The 16,649-nt window shown below is 43.8% G+C and overlaps 1 protein-coding gene across 9 annotated transcripts in view; it reads left to right on the top strand.

Moving 5' to 3' along the window:
* PRUNE2 (prune homolog 2 with BCH domain) overlaps nt 1-16,649 on the top strand; it is a 276,216-nt gene that overhangs the window by 83,173 nt on the left and 176,394 nt on the right. For all 9 annotated transcript variants that reach the window (XM_019815787.3, XM_045043727.1, XM_019815782.2 and 6 more), the window contains exons 5-6: nt 2,451-2,603; nt 4,907-5,001. In XM_019815787.3, coding sequence (XP_019671346.2) covers nt 2,451-2,603; nt 4,907-5,001 — 248 coding nt within the window. The remainder of the gene's footprint in view (nt 1-2,450; nt 2,604-4,906; nt 5,002-16,649) is intronic.

Here is a 16,649-nt window from a genome sequence, read left to right as displayed (position 1 = left end):
GTTAGGTCTGTGAATCTTCTTATCTCATTAGCTACAACTTCTAAATTAACAAATACCCAGAGAGGACGAACAACACCAAGCGTGGGCATCACCCCTTCGCGCTTTCCTTCTCTCCAGGATCTTCACTTTTAAGATAGTCACCTGGGTAACTGCCTGATGTCATCACAGATCTTTTAAAATATATTTTAGTGTCATTTTTTTTTTTTGGTCTTTTATCTAGCTTTTCTCCTTGTTCTTGGTACAAGTAGTTTATCAGAGCCAGAAGCAGATGAGGGTCTTTTTTGAAATTCAGACTCACCGTTGCCTCAACAGAGTGGAAAAGCCACCTGTATGTTTTGGATTCTGTGCCAGAAATTGTCAGACCGAAGAATCCAGCTGGCTGCTCCCCACCTTTAAATGATAATTTATCTTGAATCTGTCCACTTCTCCGCCTGTGGACTGCTTCTTCCCTGACACTCATCTAAAACAGCCTTCTAATTCTCCTGGTATGCTTTGTCTGATTCATTCTCTGCTTGGTAGCCAGAGGGATTCTTTTTTTAACGTGTATTTATTTATTTTTGAGTGAGAGAGAAAGGGAGGGATGGGTGAGGGGCAGAGAGAGAGAGAGAGGGAGAGAGAATCCCAAGCAGGCTTCTCACTGTAAGTGCAGTGTCCAACACGGGGCTCAGTCCCACCACCCGTGAGATCACGCTCTGAGCTGAAATCAAGAGTTGGATGCTTAACCGACTGAGCCACCCAGGTGCCCCTCACATTTACGTTTTGTAAGAATCCCTCCAGAGCCTCTCCCACCTCAGTGCCTTTGCACATGGTCTACGTGACCATGATCTTCTTACTTTTCCTTTACATTAAGTTATCCGTCAAGTCTCAGCCAAGGTTAACTCTCTCTACAAAGCTTTTTGTGACTTCTAGATTCTGGTCTAGATCTAGAGTACTGTGTATTCCTCCAGTGATATTCCTCGTCCCTCTAATGTTGGAATTGTATGTGTTTACTTATTTGTAGCCCCTAAACGACTATGAGCTTCAAGGGGCATGAATGTCTGTATCTCAGTCTTGAATCATTGCATTTAGCATTGTGCCCTGCCCATAGCAAGTGCTTCTTTGTTGAAGGAAGGAAGGAAGGAAGGAAGGAAGGAAGGAAGGAAGGAAGGAATGAAATGCTTTAAATATATTTGGCATATTTACTGTTATTATGATATTTGCATTCATTGATTCTCAATATAACTTTGCAAGCTGGGAAAGCAGTATTATTTCTGTTTTAAAATGGGCAAGTGGTGGGGCACCTGGCTGGCTCAGTGGAACAGGTGGCTCTTGATCTCAGGGTCATGAGTTCGAGCCCCATGTTGGGAGAGATGGTGACACCTTGATTAATCAACAGGTGTGGCGACTTTTAGAGAGTTTCGTCATTCATCATAAGTAAAACTTTTCTCTCCCCCGTGGCTCCAGGTTAGCCCGGATCAAGATACAGGGGAAGGGGATGTGACAAGTGGCAAATCCTCCTTTTCATGGTGAGATTGTGCACAGAAAATTCCAGAAGTTTGTCAGAGGAAGGTCATTCCTGTTGGCAAATTACTGTGTAATGGAGGCCTGTCATTTACCCCCAGCTTGTGAATTCTTATAAATGGATAACAGTAACTTCGAAGAAGTGTGTGGTTCTTGGGAGATTGAGAATGGGCTCCAGATTCACCACCTTGTCCAATTCCTTTCCTGCTGACAGACTATGCAGTCCTTGAATTGTTAAAAGGAAGAAGTTCATATGTGAGCCCTGTAATGTGATGAGTGGAAGCAGTCTCCTCTGTGGTCTCTTAAAGGGAATATTAGGGGCGCCTGGGTGGCTTGGTCGGTTGAGCGTCCGACTTCGGCTCAGGTCATGATCTCGCGGTCCGTGAGTTCGAGCCCTGCATCGGGCTCTGTGCTGACCGCTCAGAGCCTGGAGCCTGTTTCCGATTCTGTGTCTCCCTCTCTCTCTGCCCCTCCCCCGTTCATGCTCTGTCTCTCTCTGTCCCCCCAAAAAAATAAAATAAATAAAAAAATAAAAAAATTTAAAAAAAGGGAATATTAAAGGGAAATAGTAAATAATATTAATATTTTAAAAGAGTTTGCCATTAAATTCCATTCTGAAATGATAAAAACATGAATATCATTTTTGTAGGTTTGTGTGGGTGGGGAAAGCTATCCATTTTGTTCCTTTACCCATAAACTCTGTCCTACGAAGTGTGCAATAGGCTGTTACGTTGCAGAGATTAATACCTGGCGATCAGAGAGGCGGGGCAGACAGTATCTGAAGCGTTTTCTAACACCTGCCTCTTGAAAGCTGCTCCATGGAGGCCTCTGGTCCAGACAAGAAACTGAAAGCGGAAGTATGGATAGACAAGCCAGAAAACATGGATTTTCCTGGCTCCCATCCTGGCTTGGCTGGAAAGTGAAAGGCCGTTTTCATTCATGTCTTTTAGGTAGCATCCTTTTCAAGTGGATGACCATGGAATCCGAGAAGATCTCAGAGAAGCAGGAAGAAATTCTCTCTATCCTGGAAGAAAAATTTCCCAGCTTGCCTCCGAGAGAGGACATCATCAACGTCCTGCAGGAGACCCAATTCAGCGCTCAGGGTGAGTGACTCTGTCCCCCAGCTCTGTCACAGCGCCTGAGTAGGGATGGTTTCGGGGATGGCACGTTGCCAGCGCCTTTGTTTTCTTCCCTACTGTCCGTGCTTGTGGAAGATTGTCAGGCACGTGATGTTGACTCGCCTGGAAGCAGGCAGCCCGTACCGCAGACTCACCTCTGGGGCCTTTGCGTCTGCATGTATGGGTAATTCACGCGTCTAACATGCACCCCGGATGCCTCATTACATGAAATCCCTGTGCCGAGAAGGTTCTATTCTGAGCAATGTGGCAGGAGCAACGTCAAGTACAACGGGATTTCACAAATCAATTAATTTTAGAAAGAAAAAGAAAGAGCGAAGACAGCTAAGCAGATAAAATTATTCTCTAAATCGAAGCTTTATCAAGACAGTGGATTTCCTGGCTCAGTTGTTTCATCCTGATGAGAGACAGATATAATTCACGGATGCTGGAATAACTTGGCACGGATTATATGAGTCTTCATGACAATCCTGACAGGTATTACCCCCAGTTTCCAGATGTGAACACTGAGGCACAGAAGGGCGGCTTTGCTTTCTGGTCATCACGCACATAGCTGGCGAGTGACCAGGCCAGCCCCAGGCAAAGCTTTCTCCCTCAGTTTGGAATCCCCCGGGGACAGAGCCAGAGGCAAAGCAGTTTGTTTTGGAGAGGAATCCGAGAAGCACTGAGAGGGGACGGAGGGGTTTATGGGGCAGGTTAGCTCTGTGGGAAGCCGTACCGTCACCCCGCGGGGGGAGCCCGGGGAAAGAGAGAGGAATTGCCCCTCAGTGTTATCCCATGTGTGTTAGATCCCAAGTGTGTTAGAACTTGCTCATCCAAGCTCCAGGGGCCAGTTGTTAAAACTCAGGAGTTTTGTGAATTGGATTATTTTGGGTTGGCAGCTGGAAATCAGCCCTGGTGGGAGTATTGCCACCACGGGGATGAACAAACGCTACAGATCAAGCTTCGCTGTTGGTTGTTAAATATTCACCAGCATGCCACTGGACCGTTGGGGGCTGCTCAGTCCCGGGGGCTGTTAATCCCCCCCAGAGTGGGCTTTCGTGGTTGGGCATCATGCCGGGGCACACGGCCACAGAAGGTGTGAGGACGTGTGGGCGGGGCCCCGGCGCATTTGCTCCCAACGTACACGCGTGCGTGTAGGTGTAAGTGTGGCCGCACGATGGGGTGCGTTTTGTCATTCACTTTCAAGACTAGACCAAGATTTTAATGTCACAATATATTCTATAACTCATTTTATGCTGCTGTATGATAGATTGTGGCCTGTTAGTCTTCAAGTCAAAGGAAAATATTTCATACCCATCTGTTTCCCCACACTGCTGTGATTGGCAGAGAGTTCTAATTTTTTTTTATTTTTTTACCTTTATTTATTTTTCAGAGAGAGGGAGAGAGAGACAGAGCACAAGTGGGGGAGGGGCAGAGAGAGAGGGAGGCACAGAATCCGAAGCAGGCTCCAGGCTCTGAGCTGTCAGCACGGAGCCGCATGCAGGGCTCGAACCCATGAACCGTGAGATCAAGACCTGAGCTGAAGTCGGACGCTTAACCGACTGAGCCACCCAGGTGCCCCTATGAAGTGCACTTTGAATTAAATTACAATAGAAAATATGAAGGCCCAACTGAATCCATCCTGAAAGCAAATTTTGATCTTGCGATGTATTCCTTAGCTAGCTTGCATGATTATGTTAGGTTTTTGTCATTGGCTCACTCCTCCCCATTCCATTCTCTGCCCTGGTCTGCTGTGGGCCTCTAGAGGCTGACCTCTGAGTGTTTAATCCTCTGCCTTCTGGTTAGTGAAGGGATGTGAGGATCCAAGGAAGGAGAATAAAGAGGCTGTACTATTTCTCCCTTGCGTCCTTACTGATTTGACGCAAAGTTTTTGACGGCCCCTCTCCTGCACTTTCAGGTCTATTTCTTCCCTGGTCCCTTTGCCAGTGTCTGGATGCCTCACCATCTTTTATTTATTTTCTTGGCCCCACCCATACTTCTGTATATGTCCTACCATTAAAAACTCTGTGTGTATGTGTGTGTGTGTGTGTGTGTGTGTGTGTGTGTGTGTGATGAGGGGTGAATTCTATTTCTTGCTAGGAAACTAACTGGTGCAAATACTGTCTCTGATGTGATTTTTGCTTTAATGTGTGTGTTCATTATGGGTAAAAGAGATCTTATTGGGAGAATACATTGAAATTAACAGGGTGAATTCTTTACATAGTCCCTTGATATTACCCAAAACAGTTCCCCAAGTGTAAATAATGTTTTTCCCCTCTCATCTGTAGGTTTAAGTATTGAACAGACAATGCTGAAGGACATAAAAGAACTGTCAGATGGAGAAATAAAAGTGGCCATCAGTACCGTGAACATGACCCTCGAGGTAAGGGTGGGAATGTTTATTTTTGGGGGGGGGTGGCAATGACAAATTTTACAAAAGATTATTCTACAGCATAAGTCAGTGTTGGTCTTTTGCTTTGAATGCTTCGTTGTGATATATTTGACTAGGAATGCAGGTTATTATTTTGGATGGAAACACTGTGCTAAGTCAATGGAAAATGCCAAACATGGATTCCCAGGATGAGTGCTATTTCATTCATCTGAGTACAACAAAACCTACAACGCAAATACTCAAGTTTGTATGTGTGCGTATGTATAGTCCGCTTAATAGCGGCGATTGTATGTGGGATCAGATTCACTTCCACTCATTCTGTGCACCAGCCCACATTGTCCATCGAACTTTTGTAGGAAAACAGGTTGTCCTTTGGCCCTTGTAAGCTATTTGGATGCGTGTCAGTTTTGGTAATCAATGGTGACAGCTCAAGTATTCATGAGACGCTCCTTCCAATCTGTTAAATGAATGACTCAGAGTGAATATTACTTTTGCCTTTGTGTGTTTCCTTGGTAAATTATCTTTTGTCGACTTTGGGGGTTTTCGATGACTTGTATGTTCATCTTAATTAACCTAACTAACGGGGATGATATTTTACAGAAGCACATTTGTGCCATGCAGAAGTCTGCATATTTCTTTACTGTTACGTTGCCTTGATCGAGGCACTCAGCTCTCAAGTTTATGTCGACAAAAATTGCTGTATAGCACTTCATCTTTTTGTTTTTAGAATTGTGTGTTGCCATGCTTTTTCTTTTTCCTCATGGTGTCGATGACGACATCGACGTGTGTATTTCTAGTGACCAGCAGGTACGCGTGAGGTATCCATACCTCAGAAAAACCAAGAGCAAACCAGGTGCTTTTTTTCTGTAATTTCTGTGGAAAGTTTAGTCCCAGTGGATTGACATCCTAATTCAGATGTCAATCTGAATAGATCCATATGAGTACCAGGAGGCAGACTGTTGTCACTGGAGATAATCACATTTGGTGGTTATACAGTGCCTCATGGTTTATAGAGCACGTTCTCATTGTATGTAGTTCGTAGGTTGACTCAATTATTTCTATGGACTTTCATATTGATAAATGCTCCATATAATTAGATGTGGATGTGACTCCATACAAGAAACACATGCAATTTGGGATGTAGTAACTAGATAATCACCTTCAATTAGAAATCTGCTTTGTGTATAGAAATCCAAGGAAAACGTGGATCTTGCAAGGGTCAGTAGCTCAGAGAATCATTTCTCCTAGTTCGAGCCTTAGGGTTTTCTTTCCCCTCCTCCCTCCCCTGTCTCCCTTCATTTAATGGCATCTTATTAGGTTTTAAATGCCTTGTTTGGCATTCCTTTCTAAATTAACATACAGCATCTTGTAATTGCTTAGGGAACTGTCTGTAGTTAGCAAATTATTTTAAGGCTATTATTATAGACTTACCATAGCTTTCACGTACCTTTAGTTATATTATAGGGGTATATAAATGGCTTTGTCAGATATGTTAAACTGTAAATGTTGGTCGAGCTGAATAAGTGATAAAATGATCATCTACATGTTTACAGTAATTTACATAGAGGTCCAGTAATTAATCAGGCAGTTAAGTATATCTCTGGAAACACTATATGATCTTCTGGGAGGAGGAAGGACATTTGTATATGTAAAGAAGGGTACACAGATTAAACTCCCATCAGCTGAATGAGAGCTTTTCACTTGTGCATAATGGGGATAGTAAAGATGACTGAGAAATGGGAAAGCATCTCCTTAGTAACTTCCTATGATTTCTTTGAAAGAGAAAACGCACATTATTTATTCTGTCTGTCTGTTGGAAAAAATCTCCCAGTTAAGGGAAGAGTTTGGTTTTCTCCACAGAGCATCCCGTGATGTGGTGTTTTCTGATCCCTACTCACATTTGATTATATTTCAGCCTCCTTTCCATTCCCATGGACCTCACTTTTTAAAATCATGATGGAATACCCACAATCTTATTCTGTGTGTTTTGGAGCAGCTGTCTAAACGCCCTTTGGATTCTCAAAGAAATATTTTTAGTTCCTCTGGGTTTCTTTTTTTAAATCTTTTTAAAGTTTATTTATTTATTTTGAGAGAGAGAGAGAGAGAGAGAGAGAGCATTAGCAGGGGCAGGGCAGAGAGAGGGAGAGAGAGAGAATCCCAAGGAGGCTCCAAGCTATCAACATAGAGCCCAACGTGGGTCTCAAACTCACAAACCGTAAGATCATGACCTGAGCTGAAATCAAGAGTGGGTCACCCAACCGATTGAGCCGCCCAGGAGCCCCAGTTCCTATGAGTTTCTAAGTCTCATAGTTTCTAAGTTTCATAGTCTTGTAGATACTTCAGCGTATCTCAAGACTTAGCTACTTCCTGATGACTTTTATAAAGTCTCCATTGCTTATAACATTCCCTGAAACTCTTGCAAAATTAAGTCTAAAGGACCAGCTTAGGACTGAAATAGTTATCGTGTCTTCCATTAATTTCAAGCTCGTTTCACGTATTTATTCAATCGCAGTTAGACAATATTTTAAGTTAATTGAGGTGAATTAGGTTTAGGAGGTAAAACCATTGCTTTGACAGCTGGGTCATGTTGTAAGGAGAAAGCTACTAACCCCTTTCTTTCTCATTTTCATGGTAGTATATATCACAGATAAGAGTTGTAATCTAATCAGTGTTGTAGACATTATTGAAAGATCTACCACAGAAAGCAAATAATTGTCATGATACAGAGTTTCGGTGGTCTGCTCCATATGAAGTCAGAATGAATGTAACTTTGAGGAGCAGTAGATAAAAAGTGGCCTTTACCAGAAGCTTGGCCAGAGGAGGAGCCCTTCTTAACAAGGAGGACTTGGAGGCTAGGACCACGGAGAAGATATGCTCTCCCTTTCACATGACCTCCATGTTGTTCTGAGTCCAAATATAGCACACATCTTGTGGGGCTTACACACTACATATTGGGAGTTCATTCACTGATTATCATTGTATCTGACCCTTTGTGCCCTTTTCCTTGCTTGCCAATTTGATTATCAGAAGAGAAGCCCAAGTGGTTTTGATTCTGTTCCAATCTCTCTTGTTTTTTCTGTTGAAGTTTCATTGATACTCAAGGTTACGTTAGTTTCGGATGTACAGCATAGTGATTGGATAAGTCCATACGTGAGGCTTTGCTCACCAAAAGTGAAGCTTCCAACCTGGCATTTTAGTGGCGGAACCAATAGAGAGAAATAAAGGTTGCCAAAAAACCAAATCCTTATTAGAAACTAGAAAGTATAAAAATTAAAAATAATAAAGCCTTCATCAGAAAAGAAAGGAAAGCATCTGTGGATATCAAAGCACGTGTTTCACTGGAACAAACTTTGTGTTCTTTTTTTTTTTCTTTTAATGTTTGCTTTTGAGAGAGAGAGCATGAGCGGGGAAGGGCAGAGAGAGTGGGGGACAGAGGATCCAAAGTGGGCTCTTTGCTGACAGCAGGGAACCCAAATCAGGGCTCAATGCAGGGCTCAAACTCACAAACCGTGAGATCATGACCTGAGCCGAAAGCAAGAGTCAGACGCTTGTCTGACGAACGACTAGTCAACCTAACGACTGAGCCACCAGGGCACCCTTCTGCCTTTATTTTCCCATCATCTTTCCTCTCTCCTTGTCTCTGTGTCCAAATTTGCCCTTTTTTATGTGGACACCAGCCATACTGGATTAGAGCCCACTCAATGACCTCATCTTTACTATATCTGCAGCGACCCTCTGTCCAAATAAGGTCACATTCTGAGGTACTGGAAGTTAGGACTTCAATATATAAATCTGGGGGTGGGGAGGGGGACACAATTCAACCAGTAAACTATACTTTTGTAAAAGTAGTCATTTCCCGACAATTTCAAGGAATAAAACTTACAAGACTGTCTGAATGAACCCATTGCCTGCTAAGCACATTTGATGTGTTGCTGCTTCCGCTTACTTTCATTTCAAATCAATTTCCTTTAAATGAGGAGCAGTGGGGATTTTCTACCCTTGACATTTCGACTCCTTTATTTGGAGCTGGAGTCTGAGGGAAGTGTTAGGGCTTGTTTTCTCTCTAGGGTTCTGCTGTGCTCTCAGCCCGGGGCCTCCTCATGACCAGCCACTCTGCTATTTGAGACCTGGAACAGAACACATGGGATACATTCTGGTAAAGTGACTCAGACCGCTGACTCATTCTGCCCTGTAGAGATTACCAGCCAAGCTGCACCTTGGAACGCCGCGGAGGGAAAAGTACCAACATTTTCCCTTAGCGTTTAGAGCCCAGACCAAAATGAATTCCCAAGATCACTGTTAAACTCTTCCCTAACAAAAGGGAACATTTTCTAAGGCCGCAGTGAAGCATCATGAGAACCATTGTAACCGGGGCTTTAAGACTTGTGCACACCAGTCCAAAATCTGGTATACCGATTTTAAGCACCAAATATGATTTCTCACTGTTTGAGTTTAGAGATTCTGGAGTTCAAGATGGAAGCACCGTTAGAGTAAGTACATACTTTGTTGTGTCATGGAATTCATAACAGTTAATATTTCCAGGGAGCATAGATTATTTTTGTTTAGCATATTCTTTAAAACACCAAACGCTTACACTGAAGGTGACTTTTCAAACCCAACTGGCCAACCAGTGGAAATCTGTGCCACCTCGCCTCCAGGTTTTTAAGTCGTAAGTGCCTCCATTTCGTCTACTATCCAGGCATGCCGGCTCCTCCTTGCTAAAGAGTTAACATTTGATAGCGAACGCTCATTGCGTAGCAGACAGTAGAGTGAGGACTTGCAAGCATCATCTCATTTAACCCTCGCAGAAAGCTCATGAGACAAGCGTGCTGTGGTCCCCCCTATAGGGGTTAAGGTAGCTCTAACAGCTGTATCAGATAAACCCCCAACTCTCGGAGACTCAACACGGAAATTGTTCAGGTTTTGCCAGCGCAGTGATCCACTTTGGTGTTCCTGGTCCAGTGGCCGCGGGTGACCCAGAGACCATGCTCACTGTGTAGCTCCCAAGATGCCTGCAGGCATCTCCATTCTATCACCGAGGGGGGGAAGAGCTCGGAGGACCACACGTAGCATCCATCACTTCTGCTCACCTTTCGTCGGTGCAGTCCCGTGGTCATGTCTGGCTGCAGGGAAGCAAAGAAATGTAGTCTAGCTACGTGTCCAAGAAGAACCACCTTGAAAAATACTTAGCCAGTCTTTGCCACGATCTCCATCTTGCAGGTGAGGGCATTGGAATCTTAAGAGGTTAGATCATTTGTCCAAAGTACAGTCAGAAGTAAAATCCATGTTTGTCCCACCCCAGGACTGTTTTCACTGTTTGGGATATGATACCCTTGGGCAAGGCTAGTTGTAGGCTTTGAGCCCCCTCTGGGCTTCACCAGTGAGTCGTCTAGAGTCAGTGATTGTAGGCTAGCCCTCCCCAAGCCGTCCTTGGTTGAATCCTTCTTTTCTCTACTCTTCATACCAGCCCTTCTTCCTCTTTGTCTTCACTTCTTTGCTTCTTTTAAAAATCATTAGTTTTTATTTATAAACATCATCTAACTCCCAAGTATTCATACTGAAAGTAATTTTCGGCCCCTGATATAGAGGAGATTTGGTCAATAAAGCAAGTACATAAAAGTAAATAGGAACAAAGATTACGGGGCAAGGGACTGGGTAGGACGTACCGTGTAGGAAGGAAAGTGTGATGTTTCTTCTCAGCCCGTTTCTAGAATTCAAGAACAGGAGTATTCGGGTTTACCTTGCTGTGATTTAACGTTTTCAGATCAGTACTCCAAATGGAGAGCAGTTATTGAAAAAAAATTTAATGGTAGAGTTTTGTTTTGTTTTTTTTAAGTTTGTTTCTGAGAGAGAGAGACAGAGCATGAACAGGGGAGGGGCAGAGAGAGAGGGAGACACAGAATCCGAAGCAGGCTCCAGACTCTGAGCTGTCAGCACAGAGCCTGATGTAGGGCTCAAATCCGCGAACCATGAGATCATGACCTGAGCTGAAGTCAGACGCTTAACCTACTGAGCCACCCAGGCGCCCCTGGTAGAGATTTTTTTTTATTGGAATGAAGCAGTATTACTTTTGAGCATTATACTAACCCCAAGTAACAAAACTCTGCATAGTTGAGGTGTCAGGAGTTCTCAGTTCATGCCTGGCCCAAGGGTCCAAAGGGGGTTGAAGGAAATGCCAAACACAGTAACTTTCATTGTGTGAATTTATTTTTTATTTATTTATTTTTTCAACGTTTATTTATTTTGGGGACAGAGAGAGACAGAGCATGAACGGGGGAGGGGCAGAGAGAGAGGGAGACACAGAATCGGAAACAGGCTCCAGGCTCCGAGCCGTCAGCCCAGAGCCTGACGCGGGGCTCGAACTCACGGACCGCGAGATCGTGACCTGAGCTGAAGTCAGACGCTTAACCGACTGAGCCACCCAGGCGCCCCTCGTTGTGTGAATTTAATAATCAGTGTGTGTGAGGCATCTGAAGGATGAATTTAGAGCTACTAATTCGTAGCTTCTTGAGGACAGTGGCAGGATGAAAAAAAAGAAAGAAAGAACCATAAAAGTGGACTAACATTCCTTTGGAGCTACAATGAGTGGTTCTTGGTAATAAGACATAACTGAGATGAGAGAATTAAAAATCCTTATTTAAAAACTGGCTTATCATATCGGTGGCAACAGCACTTTGTCTTTGAAACAAAATGTACTAAGCAGCTGACGCTTATCATATTTAGAATCCTTACAGTTTGTATGTAGGTAGCTCCTTCTGTAGATGGCCAAAAATACTCCAAAGACACCAAAGAAGCCTGAAAAACAGCCTATCTAGAAGTGCCTTCTAATGCCTTATGATGGGATTCCTGTTTCATATCTACAGCTTGAGTTAAGTTGGAGCTAAGTTGATGTTTGTTGACAACTTTTCTCTGTTTTACCGATTGGCCGATTTCAGATGGACTTCACATATGGATTCACAGAACTTGGCCCATCTAGCCCGACTTCTGTGCATTTCTTTCCCTACATTGTACAAAATACCTCAACATAGCTTTTCCAGCTACCATTTTGCCGCAGGAATGAGATAGATGGTGATCCAGAGTTTAAAGACTGTAAAGTTACTCATTGTGCTTTGTGCTTTTCTTGGCACAGGGTAGTGCCCTGGGCCTCTGTCCTTCTCTCCTGTAATCCTGATAAAAACGCGTTTACGTGGAGGAGACGGGAAGGGGGCTAGAGAAAACACAGAGCCTTCCCCGGGCATAAACCTCTCCTCTGGGCTCAGAAATTCCCACTGACTTCCCTAGGCAGCTGTGCAGTGGGAATGAGATAATGAGAGAGGATGCAGCGAGGCTGGGGCGGGGAGGGGAATTTAAGCGATGCTGGCCTCAAACAAAAATGGTGATTTGACTTGGTGCAGAAAGCAAGCAAGCAGGCTGCGGAAGGAGCCACGCGCCGGTCCGGGAAGCCCGGGTGGGGTTGACTGGAAGGAACAAGGTAGAGTCAGTGCTCGAGGGTATTTCACTTGCATCTCTAGCGGAGGATGGCGTTAGGTGATTCCGATTTATAAGCAAAGGTGGATGTGTATTATTCTTCATTACCATTCCCCCCTTTCTGTTACATTTTGTTTTCAAGCCCCCCCCCCCCCCCCCCCCCGCCAAACATGTCCTTGTACTTGCTTCTGAACCAAGAGCTCGGAACAAAACAGGGCTGCAGTCCCCCGAGCCAGGATTCCTGAGATCATAATGTGTTGGGTCCAATTAGCTGCCCCCTCACTGCCTCCTCCCCAAAGCGAAACCGTATTCCAGTCATGTGCTGCTGTGTAGCAAGCCATTCCCAGAACGTGGAGGTTATAGGAGTTAGAATTTCTCATATTCTATGGGTTTATTGAGTTCAGCTGGATGGTGCTTGCTCAAAATTTCTCATGCAGTTAACAGTCAGGTGGCGGTTAACTGTGAGCTCAGTTGTGACTGTCACCTGGCTTGAGTTTCGCCCAGTGTGGCACGTAGGTTCCAAGAGAGACAATCACGAGAGCGAGCTTTTTTTTTTTTTAATGTTTGTTTATTTTTGAGAGAGAGAGAGAGAGAGAGAGAGAGACAGAATAGGAGTGGGGGAGGGACAAAGAGAGGGAGACACAGAATCCGAAGCAGGCTCCAGGCTCCGAGCTGTCAGCACAGAGCCCGATGTCGAGCTTGAACTCGCGAACCGCGAAATCATGACTTGAGCCGAAGTCAGGCACTCAACCCACTGAGCCACCCAGGCACCCCACAAGAGCGAGCTTTCTGAGAGACTCGGGCAGCAGCTGCAATTCTTGTGGCCTAACGTGAAGTGTCTCAGAATATGACTTCCATCATTTTCGATTGTTCATGCAAGTCTCAGAGATCAGCCCAGACTGATGACACAAGGGAAATTAGTAGTACGCTGGTAAATGTCTGGAAAAAATATATAGGTGTGCACACACATACACACACACACACACACACACACACACATATTACTGATATAAAGAATATATAGCACACAATTTCTAAAAACCCCTTTTTCATAAATAATCATAGTCGATTAAATCTCATATGAATGAATTAGTTAATTTTTGTGCAACTTGTACATTGCAGATGATGCACAGCTCTAGTTTCAAACAAGAATACAGTTGATATTTTTGTTTCCCCTAACAAGACAATGATACCACAAAGACTTTTGTCTGAACTCCACCTGTTTGTCAACAACAGCATGGTTTTGTGCACATGCTGTTCACAATGTGATGGCTAGAGACACAACACGCTTGGAAGTTTAACTTGAATTATTAACTTCTTCTCTATAACTTTCTTAAGTCCAGACCTGGCAAATTATTCCCATAGAGATCCAGGTGGGAAATAATTTAGACTTTGTGGTCTAAGATGCAAGATTGAGGATAGTATACAGGAACTTAAATAGCAGCTATTTGAAAATGTTTAGGGGCGCCTGGGTGGCTCAGTCAGTTGAGTGTCCGACTTCGGCTCAGGTCATGATCTCACAGCTCATGGGTTCGAGCCCCGCGTCGGGCTCTGTGCTCACCGCTCGGAGCCTGGAGCCTGCTTCCGATTCTGTGTCTCCCTCTCTCTCTGCCCCTTCCCCACCCATGCTCTGTCTCTGTCTCTCTCTCTCTCTCTCAAAAATAAATAAAAACATTTTAAAAAATGTTTAAAAAAGAAAATGTTTAGCTCATGGGCCATACAAAAACAGTCAGTGAGCTGCTTTGGGTCTGTGGACTGTAGTTTCCTAACCTGCTATAGATAAGCAATACAACAATAAAAAAAAAAAAAAAACCAAACCTTTGACTTGTAGTGTTGGCCAATTTCTGTAGTGTAAATTCCTACTATGGCTAATTTGGAAGTACCCATATGATATTATCAAAACAGAATTGGGAATAGTTGATAATACTTTATTGTATAATTGGAATTTGCAGAGAGTAGATCGTGAATGTTCTCACCAAGAGAAAAAAAGGAAAAAGATAAAAATGTACCTACGTGAGGTGATGGATGTATGTTCTAATTCATTTCATTGTGGGAATCCTTTCTCATACATACCCATCATCGAATTGCAGACTTTAAATCTATTATATCAGATACATACACATATCAAGTCATTAAATTGTAGGCTTTAAATATATTATAATTTTATTTGTCACACAAAACAAATGGGGAAGAGATGTGCAGAAGCATGCCATTATAATAGCATTTTTCCCATGCAGCTACTATAGATATAAATAATCTAAAGAGCACAGATAATAGTAACAGATAATAAAATAATTATGAAAGAGTGTGTTTCAGATTCTGACTTCTATTTTTGATACAACTTAACATAAAACATGTAATTCAAGTTTTGTAATGGCTGTGTTTAATTTGCAAATGGTGAGTTTTCAGATTTCCCCCAGATTTTGTACTTGTCTCTCACTAACCTGTACAAGTCAGTTTCAGAACATCAGTGAGAATTAGACCCCAGTTCTTTTTTTTTTTTTCAAGTTTGTTTATTTTGAGAGAGACAGAGACGGTGCCAGTGGGGGAGGGGCTGAGAGAGAAAGAGAATAAATCGCAAGCGGGCTCCATGAAGCCAGTGCTGAGCCTGATGCGGGGCTCGAACTCACGAAACTGTGAGATCATGATCTGAGTTGAAACGAAGAGTCGGACGCTTAACCGACTGAGCCACCCAGGCACCCCTAGACCCCAATTCTTGATGTGAGGACTAGCATGTGCTTATAGAGAGGGAAGAAATTTGAAGGTGGCTATCTTTGGAGGCCACCTAAGGAGGCAATTGCTTTTGGTATCCAAGGCTGTGTCATTCAGTCCCGGACTTTTTATAAATCAAGGGAGAGTAGGACCTTAATTTCTGATTCATAACTTACTCATCTGGTTTCATGCATTTTGGCCAATGGTGGTATATTTCCGACAGCTAATCATGTTAGCATAGATTAAGAGGAGGCGGGGCCCCCCAGCAGCCTGAGATAACAGGTCGCGTGTATGATACTGAACAACATCGAATAATTAGTCTTTGAGGCCTTTGCTGTCTGGACACAAAAGATCACGGCCACCCCACCTTCCCTTGCCGGTCACCACGCATGCTGGGGACTCAGGCTCTTGGCAGCCTTGGATGCCTTGTCTTCCCCCTCCCTGCTGTCTTCTCTTCAGCTGGAGACCCAGAGCTCAGTCTCTCCACCTACACATTGTTGCCATTTTCCTCCCAAGCTTCGACAACCACAGGCTGTGTGAGTGAATTCTGTAACCCTCTTTGGACCACGCCGTGGATTGTCCATATCACCGCATCACTCTCCACCTTGCCTTTTCTTAGTAGGTTTTGCACACCTGCCCCTTTTCCACATGTCCGTCTGTCTGCTCCTCAGCAACCCTGCTCCCCTCCTCACTGCCACTTCTGCCCGAGTATGACCAAACTTCCTTCCAGGAACTTCCTAATGCATATTTGTCATTCAAAAGCCAATAAGAAAGGTCATCAAAATGCCTCCGGCTCTCATTTGCATGCTGCGTTTCTGGGACTTCTGTGACTTTATCTGGGGACCTGTCACTTAAATTCACATTCACCTTCGGGGAAATGGGCATATTATCGGGAGGCATTTCGAATGAATTCACGAGTCACTGCATCTCATATAATTACAAATGGTCCACTTCTTCAACAGTCATCAGCAGGCAGTCCTGTCTTATTGAGATCCTTTTGTAGGATGAGGTCAGTTGGCCCTTGCCTTGTGAAGGAACCTGGGTATTAATGCCCATCGTGCTGAGAAGTGAGCTCCAGGAATTTGGGAGAATTCGACACCTCTCTGGTTATTGCCCTTCCAGAAATGTCGGTAGTTGCAAAGCTAACAGGTAGACATCGGTTCTGTTCACTTTAATCTTCCCATAAGATGACAAAGAAACCACAAAACAGCTTATTAAGTGAATTCTTCCTCCCCTTCCGCATGGCTGAGGGACTTAAGAATCAGCATTTCACAAAATATATCTGTGACAATTTGGACTTTCTTCATGCCACGATATCGGATTCTGTTCTGCATCTTTCTTTATGCGAACCGAAACCCTCAGGACATAGTGAGACGCTAGAATGACTGCTCTTTCACTCTGTAAATACATTTTTTAAGTGTACTATAATGTCATTTTGATGGTTTAATTTCTAGAAGGAT

Source organism: Felis catus, chromosome D4 (genome assembly GCF_018350175.1).
Source record: "Felis catus isolate Fca126 chromosome D4, F.catus_Fca126_mat1.0, whole genome shotgun sequence".
Taxonomy (NCBI): Eukaryota; Metazoa; Chordata; class Mammalia; order Carnivora; family Felidae; genus Felis; species Felis catus.
The sequence above is the reverse complement of the archived record's forward strand: the minus strand, read 5'-3'. Positions and strand labels throughout refer to the sequence as shown.